A 23076-nucleotide genomic window follows, 5' to 3' on the forward strand; every position below is an offset into this window, starting at 1 on the left:
AATGATCCTTGGGCCACAAATTTCACACCGGAAACCAGCAGAGGGGGGTCACTTACATATGACCCACTTGTACTTTGCCTGGCCCAATGCTGTTTTGGGCAAGGAATAGGCTGGCAACCTCCCCCCTTTTTCTATTACTTTAAACAATAGTCAGGAAAGTCACTAAGATTATTTTGACATGATCTCCCACCAGTCAATCCATGCTGCTTTGGATCATGTAAATTGCTATATTAAGATTTCCATACTAATAACGTAAGGGTCACAGGTTGCCAGCTTCTTTCCTACATTCAGTTTTATAAAGAGGGACTACTAGTTAATTTTGTTAACCAAACCTCCGCCCGGTGCCAATGATGCTTCCCTGGCCCTATTTCAGGGTATCCGGAAGCGAAGAGTTAAACACACAGAGTCTCTATTCCTAGAAGGGAAACTTGGAAGAGGGAGCGGAGCCAGTCCCCATAGAAACGGTCCCATTTGAAAAAGCGTCCCTTCCGGTCTTCTTTTACTTCTTCCGGACAGAAAGCGGGCCTTCGGCTGCTAGAAAGGCTGCCTGGGATCCGAGGAACGCCTTGCAAGAAGGAGGGAGGGTGAGTCGGGGTTGGAGGGGGGAGGGAACTGGGGGAGACTGGGAGGGAGGGGAGGGGCGGGAGGGGGAGAGAAGGAGGGAAGGGCCCCCCAACTCCGAGGCCATCCGAGGGAAGGGAAGCCCCCCCCCCAAGACCGGGCAGGAGAGGCAGCCAGAGGGGAGCCCCCAAGCAAGGGCTGTTTGCGGCCCAAGCCTTTCTGCTGCCTGAAGGGCCACATCCACCACCACCCCCTCCTTCCACCTCTCCTGCCCACAAAAGGGCTGATCCTGCACCTTCCGAGCCACTTCCAGGGGGGGAGAAGGTTCCCCTGTTTGCCTCCCTTGGAGGGCGAAAGGGTGGCGCTTGGTGGCCCCCCCCCCCCCCCCATTTAATGGAGGACACCTTCAGCCAACAACTCATGAGATCCCGAAACTCTGGGATTCCCTCGCCTGGGATACGAGGCTGGTTCCCTCTTGGCTGACCTTCCACAGGGGGATGAAGGCCATCCTCTCCAGGCAGGCTTTCCTTGAGGGACTGACTGGTGGGTCTGAGAGGGACCTTTCGAGGGATTCTTATGGCTTTGAAATGTCTTTTTAGTCTTGGGTTTGATTTACAATCTTTAATCTATTCTTTGTTCCATTTTTAAAAGGTCTGTGGATACTTACTGTTGTTGCTTCTAAATATTCTTTTTCGTGATGTAAATCACCTTGGATCCTATTTAAGCACATAGATTGGATAAAATTATTTTAAATAATAAATAAAATAATTAATAAATACAGGAGGGAAATTATGAGCTGTCTATGTAAAGGATTCTGTTTGATGCAGATTTGTCCTGTTCTAGCCAGGAAATTAGACTAGCCGCCCAGAATAGACTTCAGTCTAAATGGGTATAAATTTAATGAATAAAAATGAAATAAATGAACTCGTACCTGGTGAAATATGTAGTAGAACAGTCACCTGCTAAAGATCTCTTCCTGAATAAGCAGGGAATATTTTTATGAGATTATTTTTCAAAACCAATTGAATGTAAAACAATGACTGTAAGAAACCAAAATACAAGTGAGTGTTTCACAAGATTGTGTAGATGATCTGAACGGAGGCACTGCTTTGATTGATGCCTAGCCTTTTAAAAGCCAAGCAATGGTTGCCTGAGGATTTTTTTCCACATCAAAAGGAGCTCTGTGAACACCTAATATTAAGGCAGCAAAGTATAAAAGAAAGTCAGAGGAAAGGCTTATGTTTTGGCTTAAGGTGAAGAATGAATCTGAATAGTTAGAAAGGGATCAGGAAAAAAGGGAAGATGGCCCCACTACTGCGTCTCTGACGATCTCAAGCCCATTGGTCTGTTCCTCTCAGGTGAACGGACAAGAGCCCCATCCTTCTGTCTTCCCTGTTGGAGATGATACTTGGTTGGTTTCCCTTTGTAGCATTTTTTTTTGGTCTGGCACATGCTCACTTGGGAGTGTCTTTGCTTTGCAGAGCTTCAGTCATGTCGTCTGTTAAGGAATTTATTTGCTCAGCAGGACGACAGTGGTTCGAAGACTGCGTTGGAAGTATTGTTGAGTAAAGAGTAAAATGGCAGACCAACACACACCCCTCCCCAGAGCTGGAAGACACCCAAATGTTATCCAGGTAACAAGCCTTCAGACATGCTCTGAAAGAACGGTGGAGAAGGTCCTAGATGAGGAGATGCCCAGCTCTGATATGCAGTGCCAGAAATTCAGGAAATTCTCCTACGAGGAGGCTGATGGTCCTCGAGAGGTTTGTACCCGACTCCACCACCTTTGCCGTCAGTGGCTCAAGCCAGAGCGACACACAAAGGCTCAGATCCTGGACCTGGTCATCTTGGAGCAGTTCCTGGCCGTCCTCCCCCTGGAGATGTCGAGCTGGGTGAGAGAATGTGGAGCCGAGACCACTTCCCAGGCGGTGTCGCTGGCAGAAGGTTTCCTGGGTCTGAGTCAGGCAGAAGAGAGAAAGCAGGAAGAGCTAGAGGTGAGAGCAATCCATGCCAGGGCCTTAGAATCGAAATGGGGAGCCCATGACCCCTGCACACGCTCCCTGTTTGAGGCTGTTCTGCTGGAATTTATTCTTTCTGGTCCTTGAAAGGAAGATGTGGGGTCCGTGTTCATTTTATTTTGAAGCTGAATACGCGTCCCCAAAATTGGGGAGACCCTCTTCCACTTTAAAACAGCGTGCATCCTCCTCATTTGCATAGTTTTCCTATGGCACTGCACTCAATCCAGCCCTGTTGTAGGTGCAATGACACAATATGATGCCTTTCGGTCGGTTCCAGCGGGGATGGCCTTTTCTACTCCAAAGCGTCAAGAAAATGAGGAAAGAAATCCTACAAATTTTACCAATTCTCAAATGTTTTTCTTAGAAAATCTGTGGAAGATGTTTCTTCTCTTCCAGGTCCCTTTCTCATCCGCTGAGATCTTTTCCTCTTTGTTTTCTTTTCTCCCTTCTCACTGAATGTCACGGATCCTCAGTTGGGAAATCTCTCTGTAGAAAATCAGCCCGATTTCCGCAGAGCAGAGGAACCTCAGCAAGACAGTAAACAGGATCCTCAACAGGAAGAGATCAATCAAGGGAACGAAGAAGGTGTCAGCTTTACAGGTAAGATTTTGTGCTAGAAAGTTGTGTGTTTTTTAATGTGGGAAAGGAAAGACGGGCCTGTGTATGTTTTCTCCCTGACTTTTTAGCTGGGGATGGAGTGATATTCTTCTTTTGTTCTTTCTATACTTCAAACCAAGCCTCTTTAGTTTTTCAGTTTTCCGAGACCTATTATATAGCAGCCATTTCCTTTGTTTCTGTCCAGGAGACCATGTGTGAAAAGATGCATTTTTCCCATCTGAAACGGAAAACCTCTCAGGTGTAAATTTTGGATTGGGAGAGTGGTTCCGGTTCTGATAGGGTGTGGTAGTAGCATCTCTTTTTGCTACTCTATCACCCTACATTTTTATGTAACTCACTTTTTATATAGTGTTTATAGCTCAACAGTTTGGTCTAACTCATTTCCACGTGGGTTTTATGTCATTTTTTATATAGAGCCTTTTGGTCAAACTCCGGCTGTGATTCTCACTGATGTTGAGATCATGGTTTCTGACATTAATACGTAGGCGTTGCCGTAAGAGGTCCAAAGAATTCATCCGTTTAATCAAGAAATGCTTTTTAATCTGATCAGGGAAAGAGACACCATATAAATCGTCTATCCCTGGATTGAACTCCCAGCATGAACAGAAAAGTTTCTGAAACATAGGAAAGGGGAGTTCAACAGCAGCAGGGAGACAAATATGTGAGTCTGCAAGAAGGCAATAGGAAGGAGACACCCAGGAAGACCTCAAAGGCCAGGGTGTCTGAATCGAAAGATGCCCTGACTGAGACAGGTGTGTCTGTTGTACGTAAGCGTTTTTGAGAACTGTGCTCCCCCTCTGCCACTGGGTCTTTGCAGCCCAGATGATGCTAAAAGCATTCAAGGTATAGAAAACCATAGCACGCATTCAATTGATCTGGACACTACTGGCACATTGGAAATATCCATCTGGAATACCCCCCCCCAATGCTATAGAATTGGTAGAGAATGATCCCCAGCCGCCAATGGAGTGGGCAAAAGAACCCACAGAACCCTTGGATCCTGATGAGAGGAACCTCTTGGACCGTCTCTTTACTTTATGAAGTTCAAAATGCCCTAATTAAGAGATTTGAGCTTTTAAAGGGCCACGTGATAGAAATAAGGGCAAGGAAGGGAGGATTAAATGGCCACGAGAAACTTCACTGGGACAGAGAACACTCAGACACAATAAATCTAAGAACGGATCCATCTGCTTCTGAATGACAATCCATCAATGGTGGTGGAAGGTGGTGGACCCCTCTTTTCAAAGCTTTATCAGGGAATATGACACAGGACTCCGCCAGGAGACCTGGGAGAAGGAAGAGTTGGAGCTAAACGGTTTTGTAAGCTATTTATCAAAACCTGATTCCAGCTCCAGAGGAGGTCGCTCTAAAGAAGGCCTTTGCATCCTGATTTCTAACTTGGAGCCATCCACATCAGCTTAGTTCCAAATCTCTATATCCTAAGGCAATATTCATTATTGCAGAGGATTTCAATGTACACTTAGGTGCTAATGAGGAAACTTTATATCCCCACTTTCATTGGGTTATTAGATTCAGATGATTATATATTGGGCGTAAGTTGTCGACAATCCAAAGATAAAATATGGAATTATGCAGGATATTGCTTTACTCAGTTCAGAAAAAAGAGGGATCTCCTAATATTAAATGACTTTATGAAGGGAGACGGTTCTGGAGAATGTACTCATTTCACTAAGAGGGGTGGCAGTGTGATCTACATAGCTATCTTGCATTCTGCGTATTAATATATTTGCCCAATTTGAAATTGATAATACGTATTACAGAAAGTGATAATTTATGTCTGGCACTGACACTAATACACCCTCCTCGATTTGAATTACAATTGTACTCCAACAAAAATTTAGAGGTGATACAAGGAGATGTGCAAGTTGTATCTGAAGGCCTTAGGAATGGACCTCAACAGATGGGAAATCTTGACATCTGAGTGTTCAGCCTGGAGGCAGGCGATGCATCACAGCCTCTCCCATTTTGAAGAGACCCTTGTCCAGAAGGCAGAGGCAAGGAGGCAGTCCCGAAAGCAGCAAAATTAGGGAACTGGACAGGAGACAGACTGGATTTGTCTTCTGTGTGGAAGGGACTGTCACTCACATATTGGCCTTCTCAGCCACACTAGACGCTGTTCCAGGACCTCTATTCAGAGCACATTACCATAGTCTCTCTAGATTCTAGACTGAAGGATGCTTTCGTTTATTTATCTTTCTAAGACCTATGGCTAATGTAAATAAAATGATGTTTCACATCACTTTCAAATAAAAAAGACGTTCCTAAGCAAGCAGTAGTTTAGCTGTCAGGTTGCAGCACCCCAGTGCTTTAGCCCCTTCTTCAGCTCTTGCACAAAACCTCCAGACCTGGTAACCTTGAGGGATCAGAAAGGAAGTTGACTCTTCCAGGGTAAGACATACCTTTCCACAAGGAAAAATAAATTTAGGATGGGAGAGATACTGACATACATCTGTATACAGTCGTGGCCCGCTTAACGATTACTCCGTATACCAACGAATCAACGATGATGTTTTTGTGATCGCAGTTGCGATGAAAAACAATGTTTTAAATGGTTTTTTTTCGCTTTGCGAAGATCGGTTCCCTGCTTCGGGAACTGATTCTTCACATTACAACGATCAAAACAGCTGATCGTCGGGTTTTCAAAATGGCCGCTGGGTGCTCAAAATGGCTCCCCGCTGTGTTTCTGGACGAATTCCTCACTGTACAGGCACTGAAAATGTCTGACCCTATGGAGGACTGTGAGTTTTTAGCACATTGGAATGCATTAACCAGGTTTTAATACGTTTCAATGGGTTTTTTATTTTGCTTTACGACATTTTAGCTTTACAGCGATTTCGCTGGAACGAATTAACATCGTTAAGCGAGGTATCACTGTATAGCCTTGCATGCTTCAGTGAGTGGTACTCGTTTTTCTGTTATTTATCCTATATACCTTTTGAGATGCCGGTCTCTCTTTTCCTAACCACGTGTACTCTCTACAGCTAATGTTTGAAGAATTTAGCTTAACAGTTAGGAAGAAGGTAGGAAACACGGGGTGGAGAAGGGGAAAGAAACACAGAGGAAGGCAATGACTTCAGGGCAGGTGGAGAGAGACAAGGAACACCCCCACCAGATTTTGCATTCATTTTGTACAATGTGGGTTAAAACAAAGACAGAACTTGGTTTGTTTAGTGGTAATTAATAAATAAAAAGGTGATCCAGAATAAAAAAAAATTTTTTGCACAGCAGTTAAACTCTAGTATCTGGAAAAAAAGGAGAAATCATAACATTTGGTGTTTTTTAATTGTTGGAGAAATTCTTTTACTCAATAAAAAAATTAAAAGTCTCAGTCTTCTTCCCTCTTGGAATATCATTCACTCACAGTTTCCTGAAATGGCAGATTTTTTAGTATGTGAATGTGTGCCTTTAACTGCGGTGGGAATCCTCAGGTGCTAAACAAAGACTTTAGTATTTAGTCCATGTTTTTAGGATTATGATCTTCTCTTGAGAGGAGCTTCTAGGACTGGCTTCTCAACTCTTTCGTCTCTCCCGCAGGGGCCGGCGCGAGGCCAACGACAAGTAGTCCTTCATCTCTTCCTTGCTGTGGAGACGCCGATCTGGTAGGGCAAATGCCTTGTATATTTCGATTATATACTGTATATTATGCTTACAATTTATGCCTCTTGGAGTTTCTGTGGTTTCTTTAACTGCTTATTAAATGTACTACTATTATATTTTTGAAACAGAATAGTGTATGACACTTAATGGGGCAAAGAGAATGAGTGAGGGTGTATTGTGTGTCTGGTGTGTGTGTTTGTGTGTGTGTGTGTGTGTGTGTGTGTGTGTGTTTTAATTCTTTAAGGTATTTTTAATCATAGTTAATTCCTTTTTAATGTATAATTTATGCTGTTTTTAACTCTACGTTTTCCCCATGGTGAGCTGCCTTGAGTCACGTCCTCGGGAGGAAGGCAGCCCACAAGTATTGGGTTGTTTGAGCTTTTCCAAAAGTGAAGATGGAGACACCAGGAATTACTTTCCCATCTCTCCTCCCAAAGCCCAGATCATTCTAGCATTTATGTATTTATTTATTCATTCGATTTATACCCTACCCCCCTAGACAGCGTCTACTCGGGGCGGCTTACAAAATTGTAAAATCATTAAATAACAATAAAAACATCACAATCAAAAATAAACAACATTCATAGTCATAAAAATCATTTGAACAATAATATAGCATGATCAAGATGGGGAATCCAAGAACATAAAGAAAGAATTCAGGAATTGACATGAGGGAAAGCCTGTGTGAAGAGTCAAGTTTTTAAATGGCTCTTAAAAACACCCAGCGAGGGAGCCAGGTGGATCTCTGATGGAAGGCGGTTCCGTAGTGGAGGGGCCACTGCGGAGAAGGCCCGGTTTCTTTCTTTCCGGGCCTCTCTCGGCGTTAGGCCCCTCAACCGACCCTCCTGGCTATGCCGAGTAATTCGAATAGATCTGGGTTTGGAGAAGGCGATCTGCCAAATACCGAGGTCCCAACCCATTTAGGGCTTTATACGTCATCATTAACACTTTGAAGTCGATGCGAAAGCGAATGGGCAGCCAGTGTAAGGCAGCCAGAATGGGAGAGATATGGTGGTGTTTTCTCACCCCACTAAGAAGTCTGGCCACCGCGTTCTGCACCATTTAAAGCTTCCGCATCAATCTCAAAGGTAACCTCATGTAGAGCGCATTGCAGTGGTCTAATCGTGAGATTACGAGTGCGTGGATGGGAGTAGTGAGGGCCCCCCATCAAGGTAGGGTCGCAGTTGGGCAATCCGCCACAGATGACAACAGGCGGAGTGGGCCACGGACGCCACCTGGGTTTCCATGGTAAGTGCCGGGTCCAGATGTATCCCCAAGCTGCGGACCTCACTCTGTGTGGTGAGAGACAACCCCCAAAGGGAGGGAGTCTCCCAAACCGCCAATGGGGGGGCCACCCACCCTCAAGACCTCTGTCTTGTCTGGGTTCAGCCTCAACCCATTCAGCTGCATCCATTGCAGTACGGCCTCCAGGCAGCGCTGAAGGGACAGAACGGCATCCACTGAAGTACGTGAAAAGGAGATGTAAAGCTGGGTGTCATCAGCATACTGATGGCACGACGTCCCACAGCCTCTTATGACCCCACCCAGCGGCCTCATATAGATATTAAACAGCATTGGGGAGATAATCGACCCCTGTGAAACCCCACGGTTCAGAATCCACGGGGCCGAGACATTCTCCCCAATCTGTACTCTCTGGGGACTGTTCTCCAAGAAGGAACGGAGCCATGCAAAGACCAGGCCACCAATTCCCAGCTCAGAGAGCCTCCCTAGGAGGATACTGTGGTCGACGGTATCAAAGGCGGCTGAGATATCAAGGAAAACCAATGAGGACGTATTGCCCCTGTCGGCCTCCCTCAGCAGGTCATCCAACTGTGCGACCAGTGCCGTTTCTGTACTGTGGCGCGGCCTGAATCCCGACTAAAATGGATCCAGAGCGTTAGTTTCATTCAGAAGCGCCTGAAGCTGATCAGCAACCACCCTCGCTACCACTTTGCTAAGGAAGGAAACATTGGAGAGAGGCCTATAATTGCTGATTTCGTCGACCGCCAAATTTGGTTTCTTCCTAATGGGCCTAATGAGTGTCTCCTTAAGGGCAAGAGGAACCTTGCCCTCCCGGAGAGACCCATTAATTATCGCTGTGGCCTGTTCCGTTGTTATAGGCTTGGCTGCTTTAATTATCCTATTGCTGACAGAGGGTCCCTGGTTGCCTCAAGGAAGCTGACAAGGAGGGACGGTGGGTCACCAGTAGCCCTTTCCCTCCCCCTGTTCTATCCCGGCAACTGTGGTTTGGAGGCCTCTCTTCCTGGAGGGAGCATTTGGCCAAAGTGACTGGTAGCCCTTAGTAAATGTTCCCTCCAGTATTAAGTTGAAACCTATAATATGAGATCCACCAACTTCTCTTCAGTTGTTCCTTGGGATTGAGGAGGTTATCTTTATTAATCCTATGAAGAAGGCCTTCTTTCTTTTCCATTTTTAGGGTCCAGTGACCTTTGAGGAGGTGGCCGTGCACTTCACCCAGGAGGAGTGGGCAATGCTGCATCCTGACCAGAGGGCCCTCCACCAGGAGGTCATGGAAGAGAACTGGCAAATGGTATCCTCTCTTGGTAAGGCTCTCTTCTTGTTTGGTTGACGCTAATCTCCATTATTACCAGTGCAATAACAACTAGCAACAATAACAGCAACAGTAGTGTTTCCATGGTAGAATGGTGTCCCAAATCGGTTTAGCCACTGCAATGTTGGCAGATTTGTTACTGCAGTGATCCCACGGAAAATAAAAGTAAAGCCATCAAAATAACAAGAAAATACAGTGGTGTCCCAAATGACGACGATAATCCATTCCGGGAAAATCGCTGTTAAGCGAAATCATCGTCATGCAAAAAGCCTTTCCCCGTTGGAATCCATTGAAACCCATTTAATGCATTCCAATGGGGAAATTACCTCGTCGTCCAGTGAAGATCGCCCACAGGGAAGCCATTTTCCTAGCGCTGATCAGCTGTTAAATGGCTGCCCTGCGAAGCATGGGTCCGGAACACACAGGGCAGCCATTTTAAGAACCCGGCGATCAGCTGGAAAAATCGTCGACTTGAGAACAAACGGTTCGCGAAGCATGGACCTATTCAACGTCCAGTGGAACTCCCCCATTGGAATGACTGTTTTGCAAATCGCTATAGCGATCGCAAAAAGTCACCGTCCTGCGGATTCATCATACAGCGGTGTCCTCATCTAGCGAGGTACCACTGTAATAGTAAACCATATTAAGCTAAAACAAAATCTGTATTAAGATTTAAAGTCCTCATACAGTCCTAATTCTGTATAAAGACCTTGACCTGGACCTTATAAAGAGTATAATGTTGGTACCAGGAGTCCATGGAGGAAATCAGGATATTTCTCTTAGCTTTCTTAAATAAGTTTATAGATGTGATGGAAAATTAAAAGCGGAAAAAGAACAATGTATTATAGTATTTGAAAGACTGACAATTTCGTCTTTCCATTAGAGATTTCTTGCCTCAATATCTACATCTTTAAAAACGGCTCGTTTTTTTTTCATCTTTAGATTTGTTGATCTCTCTAGTTCAGCCTTTTTTACATTTGTTGTCCTTTCCTGCAGATGAATGGAGGGAGAAAAATGTACGCCCCAGATATGAAAAGACATGTACACAGAAATTAGAGGTTGCCGGACATCCGAGAACCCACACAGAAGAAACTTGTACCAAAGAGAAGCCGTACAAATGCATCATATCTGGAAAATATTTTCGTCTGATGGTAGCACGGATGGTTCACAGAAGGGTCCGCACTGAAAAGAATAGCTTTTTCCGCAAAATGTCTGGGAAATGCTTAAACTCCAAGGCAGGCTTTCTGGGCCATCGAAGAGTTTCCACAGGAAAAAAACTGTACAAATGGCAAGTGGGTAGGAAATATTTTGTTCATGATTCAAACTTTAAGAACCATAAGAGAATTCACACAGGAGAGACACAGTACAAATGTCAGCAATGTGGGAAATCTTATGCGCAGAATTCACAGCTCGTGAGTCATATGAAGTTCCACAAGGGAGAGAAACTATACAAGTGTCAGGAGTGTGGAAAATGTTTTGTGTGGAATTCACACCTTGTGAGTCATATAAGGATCCACACAGGAGAGAAACCCTACAAATGCCAGACGTGCGGGAAATCTTTTGCTCAGAATTCACACCTTCTGATTCATATGCGAGTTCACACAGGAGAGAAACCCTACAAATGCCAGGAGTGTGGGAAATGTTTTGCTCGGAATTCACACCTTCTGCGTCATATAAGGATCCACACAGGAGAGAAACCCTACAAATGCCAGACTTGCGGGAAATCTTTTGCTCAGAATTCACAGCTTGTTGGTCATATGCGAGTTCACACAGGAGAGAAACCCTACAAATGCCAGGAGTGTGGGAAATGTTTTGTTCTGAATTCAGGACTTGGGAATCATATGCGAGTTCACACAGGAGAGAAACCCTACAAATGCCAGGAGTGTGGGAAATGTTTTGTTCTGAATTCAGGACTTGGGAATCATATGCGACTTCACACAGGAGAGAAACCCTACAAATGCCAGGAGTGTGGGAAATGTTTTGTTCTGAATTCAGAACTTGGGAATCATATGCGACTTCACACAGGAGAGAAACCCTACAAATGCCAGGAGTGTGGGAAATGTTTTGCTCTGAATTCATACCTTCTGCGTCATATAAGGATCCACACAGGAGAGAAACCCTACAAATGCCAGGAGTGTGGGAAATGTTTTGCTCAGAATTCACATCTTGTCAGTCATATGCGGGTTCATACAGGAGAGAAACCCTACAAATGCCAGGAGTGTGGGAAATGTTTTGCTCAGAATTCACAGCTTGTCAGTCATATGCGGGTTCATACAGGAGAGAAACCCTACAAATGCCAGACTTGCGGGAAATCTTTTCCTCATAATTCAGAGCTTGTGAGACATATGCGAATTCACACAGGAAAGAAACCATACAAGTGCCAGGAGTGTGGGAAATGTTTTGCTCAAAATTCACAGCTTGTCAATCATATGCGGGTTCACACAGGAGAGAAACCCTACCAATGCCAGGTGTGTGGGAAATATTTTGCTCGGAATCCACAGCTTCTCAGTCATATGCGGGTTCACACAGGAGAGAAACCCTACAAATGCCAGGAATGTGGGAAATGTTTTGCTCGGAATGCACACCTTGTGCGTCATATGAGGATCCACAAAGGAGAGAAACCCTACAACTCCCATAATTGTGGGAAAAGTTTCACTTCGAATTCACCAGTTATGAGTAATATGAGGATCCACACAGGAGAGAAACCCTACAAATGCCAGGAGTGTGGGAAATGTTTTGCTCGGAATTCAACGCTTGTCAGTCATATGCGGGTTCACACAGGAGAGAAACCCTACAAATGCCAGGAATGTGGGAAATGTTTTGCTCAGAATTCAACGCTTGTCAGTCATATGCGAGTTCACACAGGAGAGAAACCCTACAAATGCCAGGAATGTGGGAAATGTTTTGCTCAGAATTCAACGCTTGTCAGTCATATGCGGGTTCATACAGGAGAGAAACCCTACAAATGCCAGGAATGTGGGAAATGTTTTGCTCTGAATTCACAGCTTGTCAGTCATATGCGGATTCACACAGGAGAGAAACCCTACAAATGCCAGGAATATGGGAAATGTTTTGCTCGGAATACACCGCTTGTCAGTCATATGCGGGTTCACACAGGAGAGAAACCCTACAAATGCCAGGAGTGTGGGAAATGTTTTGCTTGGAATTCACACCTTCTGCATCATATGAGGATCCACAAAGGAGAGAAACCCTACAAATGCCTGGAGTGTGGGAAATGTTTTGCTTGGAATTCACAGCTTGTCAGTCATATGCGGGTTCACACAGGAGAGAAACCCTACAAATGCCAGGAATGTGGGAAATGTTTTGCTTGGAATTCACACCTTGTATATCATATGAGGATCCACAAAGGAGAGAAACCCTACAAATGCCAGGAGTGTGGGAAATGTTTTGCTTGGAATTCACACCTTCTGCATCATATGAGGATCCACAAAGGAGAGAAACATTACAAATGATAGGAGTGTGATGTTTCACTTAGAATTCACAGCTTCTGAGACATAAGGGAGTCCACACAGGAGAGAAACTATACAGATGCCAGGCGTGTGAGAAATGTTTTGGTCAGATTTCACAACTTGTGAGTCATAAGATTGTCCACACTGGAGAGAACTCACAGAATTGCTAGGAGTGTGGGGATTGTTTTGCACACAGCTCAACTCTTGTGAGGCATAACGGGGGTCCGCACAGGAGAGAAACCAAATAAATGTCAGGAGTATGGGAAACGTTTTGCTGACAGTTCAGAGCTTGTGAGTAATCAGTGTCTCCACATTGGAGAGAAACCATACAAATGCTAGGAGTGTGATATGTGTTTTGTCCAAGTCTGAAGCGTAAAGGAATCCATACGTGGAGGAACACCTGGCTCAGTTTATTCATTTATTTATTAATTTACAATATTTCTACAGCACCTTTCTCCTTGAAAAGGACCAAAGGCAGCTTACAACAGTTGAAGACAGTATTCAGAGATTGGAACAATGAGTGTACAACAGTGGTTGACATCATTAGACAGAGCTAAAAATACATATAAAGAGGCATCTCATTAAAAGGGCATTTTAAAGCTAAGAACTATATGTGTACAAATATTTAAAAGGGAGGGGAAAAGTCACTTTGAGAATTAGAAAGCCCGAAACTGGAAAGCACAATAATAATCCCTCTAAAAATCACACATACAGGTGGCTAAATTACCGAGGGAAGGCTTGCCTGAAAAGGAAATTACTGAGGGAAGGCTTGCCTGAAGAGCAAGATGGGACCAGATTGGCCTCCTGTGGGAGGGAGTTCCAAAGTCTGGCAGCATCCACAGAGAAGGCCCGTTCCTGTGTTCCCATCCGATACAGTGTTGAGGGTGGGGGGACGGAGGGAAAAGCCTCGCTTTGTGATCGTAAACCCCAGGCCAGCTCATAATGGGAGATTGCTTGTAGGTTAAAACTAGCAGTGCCGCATTCAGCAATGTGGCTGCTGTGTTTTGGATCTGCTGAGGCTTCTTGACACTTTCCATTGGCAGCCCCACATAAAGTGTGTTGCAGTAATCCAAGTTCTGTGATTACGTATTATCCCCTGTCTATGAAGGCTTGACGGTATTTATTTATTTATTTTATTTACAATATTTTTAGCCGCACCATTGCCAATGGCTTCTGGGCGGCGTACAACATTAAAACCTAAAAACATTAAAAACATTTTAAGAAACAGTATAAAATACCATATATTAAAATATTTCTTAAAACAATTAAAACATTAAAAGTAATTAATTAAAATGCTGGGTGAACAGAAAGGTCTTTGCCTGGCGCCGAAAGGCCAAGAGTGTCGGAGCCAGGCGGATCTCTCTAGGGAGGGTGTTCCAAAGTTGGGGGGCAACAACCGAGAAGGCCCTATTCCGACATGCCATCCCCTTCACCTCTTTCAGAGATGGCACCTTCAGAAGGGCCTCCTGGCCTGATCTTAGAGGACGGGCAGGCACATACGGAAGAAGGCGGTCCTTTAGGTAACCAGGTCCTAAGCCGTTTAGGGCTTTATATGTCAAAGTAAGCACTTTGAATTGGGCCCGAGCAGCAACCGGCAGCCAGTGTAAATTTTTCAGAACCGGCGTGATATGAGTCCGTGCGGCGGCACCACTTACCAGCTGCGCAGCCCGGTTCTGAGCCAGTTGCAGTCGTCGGACCGTCTTCAAAGGCTGCCCCACGTATAGCGCATTGCAGTAATCCAGTCTGGTTGTTACCAGTGCATGAGTGACTGCTGCCAGGCTCCGCTCATCCAGGTAAGGGCGAAGTTGATATATTCTCCGCAGCTGTAAGAAGGCACCCCTGGACACCGAGTCCACCTGGGCTTCCAAGGTCAGACTGGGGTCATTTGTGCTTGGGGTGTGCCGGGTCACACCATTCCAGCAGAAAATAACTCCTCATGCAGGACGAAACCTCTGATAAAGGTCCAGTCACCCCAACTTAGCTGCTTTCTACATGGTACCTTCTAAAATCAGACCATGATCCAAGATGGGTAATAGGAAGAGTGTGATTGCTTCAGATCCTTCCTTCCTCAATTACTTGCCTTGCACAATATTTTTATAGACAAAAATCTCGGGGGCGGGGAGAGTCCCAACAAATGTATGGGGTTTTGCCATAAGGATACAGTCCTGCCCCTTCCACTAAAATATTGGGATTAAAAACGTCCTATGCTAGCGTGGTGGATTAGGCTGATGGTGAGAAACCTGAGGGAAATATTCGGATCGTGAGAAGGCCATCCCCATTCTGAGAAGTGGAATTTTTAGCAGATACATGGAGTAGAAGAACAGTACCTTAAAACCCAACCTCTCAGTCCATTAGAATTACAGCGAGAAAAGTATCCATTGCAGAACTCCAGATACTGGGCATGGGGAAGAGTTTTGGGTGCCATGAGAGGAAGTGGCCTGAGTACACCACGACAAGGTGAGGTGAGAAGGCTGGAGGACCAGCGATGGCTCTGTTGCTGGCAGAGGAGAAGCTGTAGAAAAATAAATAAACAAGCAACCCCTCTTGGGGGACACCGTATGCAGGTGCTTATATGCAAATGCCTAAAGCATCTGAGCAAAGATTGGACAGCTGGAACATTTAGTGCCTAGGGATAACATTGATATATTGGGCATAATGGAAATCTGGTTGAATTTGGAGAACCAGTGGGATACTTCTATCCCTGGCTATAAACTCTCTAGGAGGGAGAGGGAGCGGCATGTCAGAGGTGGGGTGGCCCCTTCTATGTCAAAGAAGAGGTAGAATCCGGCAGAATGGAGATGGATAACAGATCTGACTCCAACTGAGAATCACTGTGGGTTAAACTGCCAGGCCCAAGGAGTGATGTGATAGTGGGAGGAGGAATGGTATTATCCTCCAGATCAAAAACTTGAGGGGGACCTTGAAATGAAGAGACAAATCAGGGAACTGCCCAAGAGGGACAGGACTGTAATCAAGGGAGACTTCAATTATCCTCAGTTCTGTCTCATAAGAAAACTAGTTAGAAAAAAGTTGAAAGGGTAGGTTAAAAAGAATCCAGTCTCTCCAGAGCGCATCTCTTAGGCATCCTTCAGTCTCGAGAGACTATGGTAACGTGCTCTGTATGAGTGTCCTTTCTGGAGCACGAAGCCTGAGTAAAATAATATGGAGGATAGGCTGTTACCCAAGCAGCAAATCCCCCCTCTTCACATAGCAGCTTTAAATATGTTAGAAGCAGGAAACCTGACAGAGAAGCACCTGGCCCTCAGGCTAGTGAGGGAGGTTGTTACTGCGAACCCGCGTAGAATCCAGCAGAGTTAATATTTTCAGGTCCAGAAGGCGAAATAAATCACTCAGACACATTCAGCTTTCTCCAGCACATGTATTTACAGCATATGTACAAGTGCAGAAAGCAGCAGCATGACAGCATGGCAAATGAAGGTGGTGATGCATGTTCTATACAGTCCATATATATATACAGTTGAGCCTCTGCTCTTATCCAATCACATCAGGGTCATGCAATGTTGTACTCATGTTGCATCATCCGAGGCACCACCTCTCCAGAGTCACTGTGACTCAGCACATTACACACCTGTATAACATGGCAGCCCATTATTACTTCTGCTCTGCTCTGTTCTGTTCAGGCCTGTAAATTTTCAATACTCTTGACACCCCTCCTAATTTACATCTGAACAGAAACCATACCCAGTTCCTTAGTTATTTCATCATGTCTTTGTGCATTCAAAGGTTTCATCATAATGTCAGCAACATTCTTTTCTGTTTTCCAGTACTGTACTGTAGTTCTATTAACGTTTCTTTTATAGCTTCTCTTACATTATGATATTTAACATCTACATGTTTGCTCCTATTCCTCATTTTTTCAGTTACAGCCATCTGTATGTAAGTTGTGTTGTCTTCCAACTCTTTTATTGTGTTATGTGTTTCAACCTTTAAATCTTTAATTCTTTGCTTGTACCAGACTACTTCAGAACATAATTCTGATAAAGCAGCAAATTCAGCTTCTGCTGTAGAAGTAGCAACTGAATTTTGCTTCCGAGATTTCCATCGTACTAGGGTGTTTGGAAACATTACTAAAAATCCAGACATTGTTTTCCTGTCACTTTCATCATTCGCCCAGTCGCTATCAACACAAGCCATTAAATTCAATTCTTTTGAAGGCTTTATAAATAAACATTTGTCACTTGTTCCTTTTATATACTTAAATACTCTTTTAACACCTTGCCAGTGTTTTACAGTTGGCTTTGACACATGTCTGCTAAGTATATTCACTGCTGCTGCAATGTCTGGCCTGGTCCAATTCGCTAAATACATTAAACTCCCAATTGCAGATTGGTAAATTTCTTGATTTTCGAATTCTTTGCTTAATTCATCAGACTTTTGGAAATCTATAACCATAGGGGTTTGTACACTTTTACAATCTTGCAAATTGTATCGTTCTAGCATCTGCTCAATTTTCATTTTTTGACTCAGTACAAAACCTTTGTTTTGTTTCTTTATTTGCACCCCTAAATAATTTTGTATTGAACCCAAATTTTTTAATTTAAATTTCTTTTTCAGTTGCCTTTCAAACATGTTTATCTGGCTCTGATCCTATGACATGAAACATAGGTCATCCACATATGCCAACAATATATTCAGTTCATTTCCATTCTCTTTTATATATCGGCATGGATCAGCCAGACTGTTCTTGTAATTCATTTTTTCTAACACTGCGTGAAGACATTGATTCCAGTTTCGAGTCTATTGTCGTAACCCGTAAATAGCCTTATTCAATTTCTAAACCATCCCTGGTTTTGACCCTTCAAAGCCAGGTGCTTTTGCCATGTATAACTCTTCTTTCAAGTCTGCATTTAAATATGCAGTTGTTATATCGTAATGGTTTATAAAATAATCCCTGGATGCTGCTAAGGCCAACGCTATTGTCATGGTTTCTGCTCTCACAGTAGGCGAAAACACCTCATCATAATGCAGGTTTTCCTTTTGTGTAAAGCCCTGAGCCACTTTGTACCTAAATTCTCCATTATCTTGCAGTTTTCTTTTGAAAACCCACTTGCTGCCAGTCACCTTATGCTCAGGTGGTAGCCTAGTCTCAGTGAAGACCTTGTGGTCATCCATGGATTTCACTTCCTCTTTCATGGCCTCCTGCCATTTCTTCCTCATAACTTTTAGGCTCCTGGTACACATGGCACACCCTTATTTCCCCTACTCCAAACCTTGTGGGTGGAATCCCTTTGTTGGCCCTCTCAGTTAGGACACAGTGGCCTTGCTCAGTCCTGGCTCCAGGCCTTCTTTGAGGACTATCCAGGGAGAGGGCTTCTTTCCACCCCCTTAACTCTTGTGGAGTCCCTCATGGTCAATTGTCTCCCTGTTGCCATTTAATATCTATATGATGCCTCTGCAATAGGCCTCTTTCATCAGGAGTTTTGTGTCACGATTATGTGGACAGCATACAATACTTTCTCTCCTTCCAACCCCTTTGTATTGGATGTAGTCTCATCCCTGAACAGTGGGAACAACAGACTGAGGTTGAATCCAGAAAAGACGAAGGTCCTTTGGATGGATGCCCCTGGTGTCAGCAAATTATGCAGTCAAATAATTGTGGGGGAATGCCCCTCCCCAAGCTTGCTAAGCTGTTGGCTGATTCTACAGTCGTAGAGAACGCTCTCCTGGATGACGTCACAGCTGCTTCTGAGAGGAGTAGCAGCTACCCATTCTTCCTCTTTCTCATAGTGATAGGGAGATAACTTCAAGGCCTTTCTTTGGGCCAATCCTAAAATGGCATTATGTAACCATTGTCCTATATCTATACTGTCAACTATCTGTGAGCTTGTAAGTTTAATAAAAGAGAGTCCTCCTGGGGGCGTTGCCCCAGTGCTGGATCCAGAGCTGGATCCAGAGGTGTATGTGGAGGACTCTGCTGGCAGACATCCCTGCGTGTGTGGCTGAATTCTTTAACTTCTCTCTCTAAGACTTTTTGCTATCCTAATTATCTGGTGGTCACCTAGACTTCTCATTTCATGACCCCTACAATAATGACAAGCAGTACAAAGTACAGTACATCTCTAAAGCCTGAGTCATTCCTCAATCACCATGCCATCACCAGTTTACTAAACCAGTGCACCATTAGCAGACAACTTACTAAGGAATATCCCCGTGTGGGATCGGCCCCGATCCCCCTGCTGATGAAACTGGTCTTTCCACCTCTCTGAGAGTCAGGGTGAGATTCCCGATGAGCACTTCACCTGCGAACTGGGGAGTTGGGAGTGGTGATGTAGATGATACATTTGAAGCTGCAGGTATAACCAGGGCTGGGTGGGTTTTTTATGGAGGAGCTGGAGGACTCTTGGGCGGATGCTATCGACCGGCAGGTGTTCAAGGCCCAAGAGGATTTGGCATAATTGGAACACTTGACAGCCAGCTTGAAAAAATATCAATTGCAGAACTCCAGATACTGCGCATGGGAAGAGTTTTGGGTGCTGCGAGAGGAATTGGCCCGAGTACACCCCGACAAGGTGAGGTGATAAGGCTGGAGGACCAGCGATGGCTCAGTTGCTGGGAGAGCTCTTTGGCTGCTGGGATTGGAAGTCACCAGATTCAAGGATGCCAATCTGGAAAGGAGGGAAACCATCCCCTAGAGGGGGCCGCTTCTACAGGCGATGGGCACAATATCCAGTTGCCCTGTTGATCCTCCTCATGGGGAGGCAGCAATTCAATTGTCAGGAATATAGAGTGAGAGGTTTGTGACAGCTGTGAAGACCGCACGGTGACTTACCTGACTGGTGCAAAGGTTACAGACATCACGTATCCTCTGGATCGGCTGGTACAGAATGCCGGGGAGAAAGTAGTGGTGTTGTATGTCAGCACCAAGGACATGGGGGAATGTAGCCAAAAGGCCCTGGATGCCAAATTTAGGTTGCTAGGGAAGAAGCTCAAAGCCAGGACCTCAATGGTAGTGTTCTTGGAAGTCCTCCCTCTTCCGCGCACAGGGCCAGCTGGGGCAGGTGGAGCTCAGGGGTCTCAACACGTGGAGGTCAGGGGGAGGAGTTTAGATTTATTAGACACTGGGGAACAATTTGGGAGAAGCCGGGCCTCTACAAGAGGGACGGGCTTCACTTGAACAAACACAGAACCAGACTGCTGGTGCGTATCATTAAAAAGTTGGCAGAGCAGCTTTTTAAACTGAATCCCAGGGAAAAGCTGAATGATACCGAGTGGTGTCTGGTTCAGGACGCCTCATCCCTGTGGAATGAGGGTGGAGAGGGTTGTTGTTTAGTTGTTAAGTCATGTCTGAATCTTCGTGACCCCATGCCAGGCGAGGTGAAGAGGACAAAGCAAAGTGTGATGCTTATATACCGCCCCATAGCGCTTCAAGCACTCTTTGGGCGGTTTACAATTTAATTATGCAGGCTACACATTGCCCCCCCCCAACGAGCTGGGTACTCATTTTACCGACCTCGGAAGGATAGAAGGCTGAGTCAACCTTGAGCCGGCTACCTGGGATTTGAACAGTACAGCGGTTTAACCACTGTGCCACGAGGACAGTGTAATAATTAGGAGTGTGATGGGACGTGAGAGTTGGTCCATTGGAATGAGAAGCTGTGGGAGGAAAAAAAAGAAACAGCACTTCTTGAGGGACATTGTATGGGGGTGCTTATACAGTATGCAAATGCCAGAAGCATTTGAGCAAAGATGGGAGATTTGGAACATTTAGTGGCTAGGGTTAACACTGAAATAGTGGCCATAACAGAAGCCTGGTGGAATTCGGAGAACCAAGGGGACACTTCTATCCCAGGCTATAAACTCTATAGGAGGGAGAGGGGGATATGTCGGAGGTGGGGTGGCCCCTTCTATGTCAAAGAAGGGTTAGAATCCAGCAGAATGGAGATGGATGGTGGGTCTGACTCCATCATAGAATACCTGTGGGTTAAACTACTAGGCCCAAGGAGCGATGTGATAGTGGGAGGGGGTTTCTGTCACCCTCCAGATCAAAAACTTGAAGGGGACCTTGAAACAAGGAGACAAATCGGAGGAGTCCAAGAGAGACAGGATTGTAATCATGGGGGTGTGAGTAGAAAATTGCTGAGAGTTTGACTTCTTCACTAAGGAGGAGTAAGGGGCATCGGTGTGTGAGTTGTAATTAAATCCTTGCTGAAAGTTTGACTTCTTCACTAAGGAGGAGTAAGGAGCCATCTGTGTGTGTGGGTCTAATTAAATTCCTGAGCTGATAAGATATAGCTGACTTAGGAAGATGCAGACTCCGTAAAAGCGAGGCTGCGCAGTAGAAATAGAATGTTTTTGCAACCTAATGAAATTGTAGTAAGTTTGTGAGCCATAACGGACCGCCCGGACGGACAGCCTATATAATGTGTACTCTTCCTTTGTTCCCCAGAGAAACCAACGCCTTGCGTGGCTTGGCTTGCTTTCTCTCCGCTTTCTGCAGCAGCGAATAATAAATAGCCTCCACTTTGTAGCCTTCGTGTCTCTGTCCATTTCTGTTGGGGGAATTCATAAGGGTCTTGAATTCTGATTAACAGGGGACTTCAATTATCCTCACATTGACTGGGGCAATGCATGCTCGGGTCAAGAAAGAGAGACTGGATTTCTTGACATGTTAAATGACTGTGAAGCCAATCTCTCCAGAGTGCCTGGAGCCTGTTTAAAACAACGATAGTAAAAACTAAAAATCCCAACACTTGTTTGAGGTATAGAAAGAACTAAAGAACAGCATCCCTCCACTCCCAGTCCCGTAAATCCAAGAGAGGAATATACATAGACCTTTCCTTTCACAGAGGAGAAAAATACATATCCTCATAGTATTACACATCAAAACGGCAAAACAGCAACTTCCTCAGTTCCCCAATTGTTTTATCACTGGAGACTCCTTTTGCTATCAAACGAAGGTTTCTCAGCCATGGGGAAAGTTTTTTTGCTTTTCTGCTTCCTCACCTCCACCCCCTTTCTTGCCACAGACTTGGGAAAACTTGTTCCAGGGCCACCGCTTGGGAAGTGGTCACAGCTCCATATTCTCTCACCCACTTCAACCTCCCCGTGAAGTTAATGGTCAGGAAGCACTTCAGGATCACTAGGTCCAGGATCTGAGCCTTTGTGTGTTGCTTTTGTCCAACATTTTATTTTGCACCTAACAATGCCTCTAATGGGGGTCTCAGAGCCAGTAGTATTTTCCTGCTGGCCAAAGGCTGCCTGAACAGACCAGACCACTGAAGCTCTGCCAATCCCATCCCAAGACTCAGATGGAGGGAAGGAAGGTGGGATTCTGCCTTCCCCTGAAAGCCACAGACGGATGGGCTTGAAAACATGGGAGAGTCAGATAGGGAAGCATCTACGAGGCTGAAGTTAGCTTCTTATTCGGCCAGCTTCTTATTCACTTCTTATTCGTGTCCCAGCTTCTTATTCAGAACATGTTGTATTTAAACTATGAAACCAAGTTGGATCACTCAAATATCAGTGTATTAATAATGATGTGTAGCCTGTATAATTAAAATTGTAAACCGCCCGAAGAGTGCTTGTAGCGCTATGGGGCGGTACATAAGTCAAATAAACAAATAAATAAACAAAAAATAAACAAAAAATAAACAAATAAACAAATAAATAAATAAATCATATCTCTAACACAAAATACAATAGTATTTTGCCTGGACCAATGCTGTTTTGGGCATGGAATAGGCTGGCAAAGTGGGCACCGCTGCATATTTTACCATTTTGAATAAGAAGCTGGAGTTCTGCAAGGGTTAATGATCCTTGGGCCACAAATTTCACACCGGAAACCAGCAGAGGGGGGTCACTTACATATGACCCACTTGTACTTTGCCTGGCCCAATGCTGTTTTGGGCAAGGAATAGGCTGGCAACCTCCCCCCTTTTTCTATTACTTTAAACAATAGTCAGGAAAGTCACTAAGATTATTTTGACATGATCTCCCACCAGTCAATCCATGCTGCTTTGGATCATGTAAATTGCTATATTAAGATTTCCATACTAATAACGTAAGGGTCACAGGTTGCCAGCTTCTTTCCTACATTCAGTTTTATAAAGAGGGACTACTAGTTAATTTTGTTAACCAAACCTCCGCCCGGTGCCAATGATGCTTCCCTGGCCCTATTTCAGGGTATCCGGAAGCGAAGAGTTAAACACACAGAGTCTCTATTCCTAGAAGGGAAACTTGGAAGAGGGAGCGGAGCCAG

At 44.8% G+C, this 23076-nt stretch overlaps 1 protein-coding gene across 1 annotated transcript in view; it reads left to right on the forward strand.

Moving 5' to 3' along the window:
* Positions 1–1003: 1003 nt before the first annotated feature.
* LOC144587492 (uncharacterized) overlaps positions 1004–23076 on the forward strand; it is a 34631-nt gene continuing 12558 nt past the window's right edge. The window contains 5 exon segments of the mRNA XM_078388295.1: positions 1004–2555; positions 3053–3179; positions 6753–6817; positions 9253–9379; positions 10384–12822. Coding sequence (XP_078244421.1) covers positions 2139–2555; positions 3053–3179; positions 6753–6817; positions 9253–9379; positions 10384–12822 — 3175 coding nt within the window. The 5' untranslated portion in view covers positions 1004–2138.

Source organism: Pogona vitticeps, chromosome 2, assembly GCF_051106095.1.
Source record: "Pogona vitticeps strain Pit_001003342236 chromosome 2, PviZW2.1, whole genome shotgun sequence".
NCBI lineage: Eukaryota > Metazoa > Chordata > Lepidosauria > Squamata > Agamidae > Pogona > Pogona vitticeps.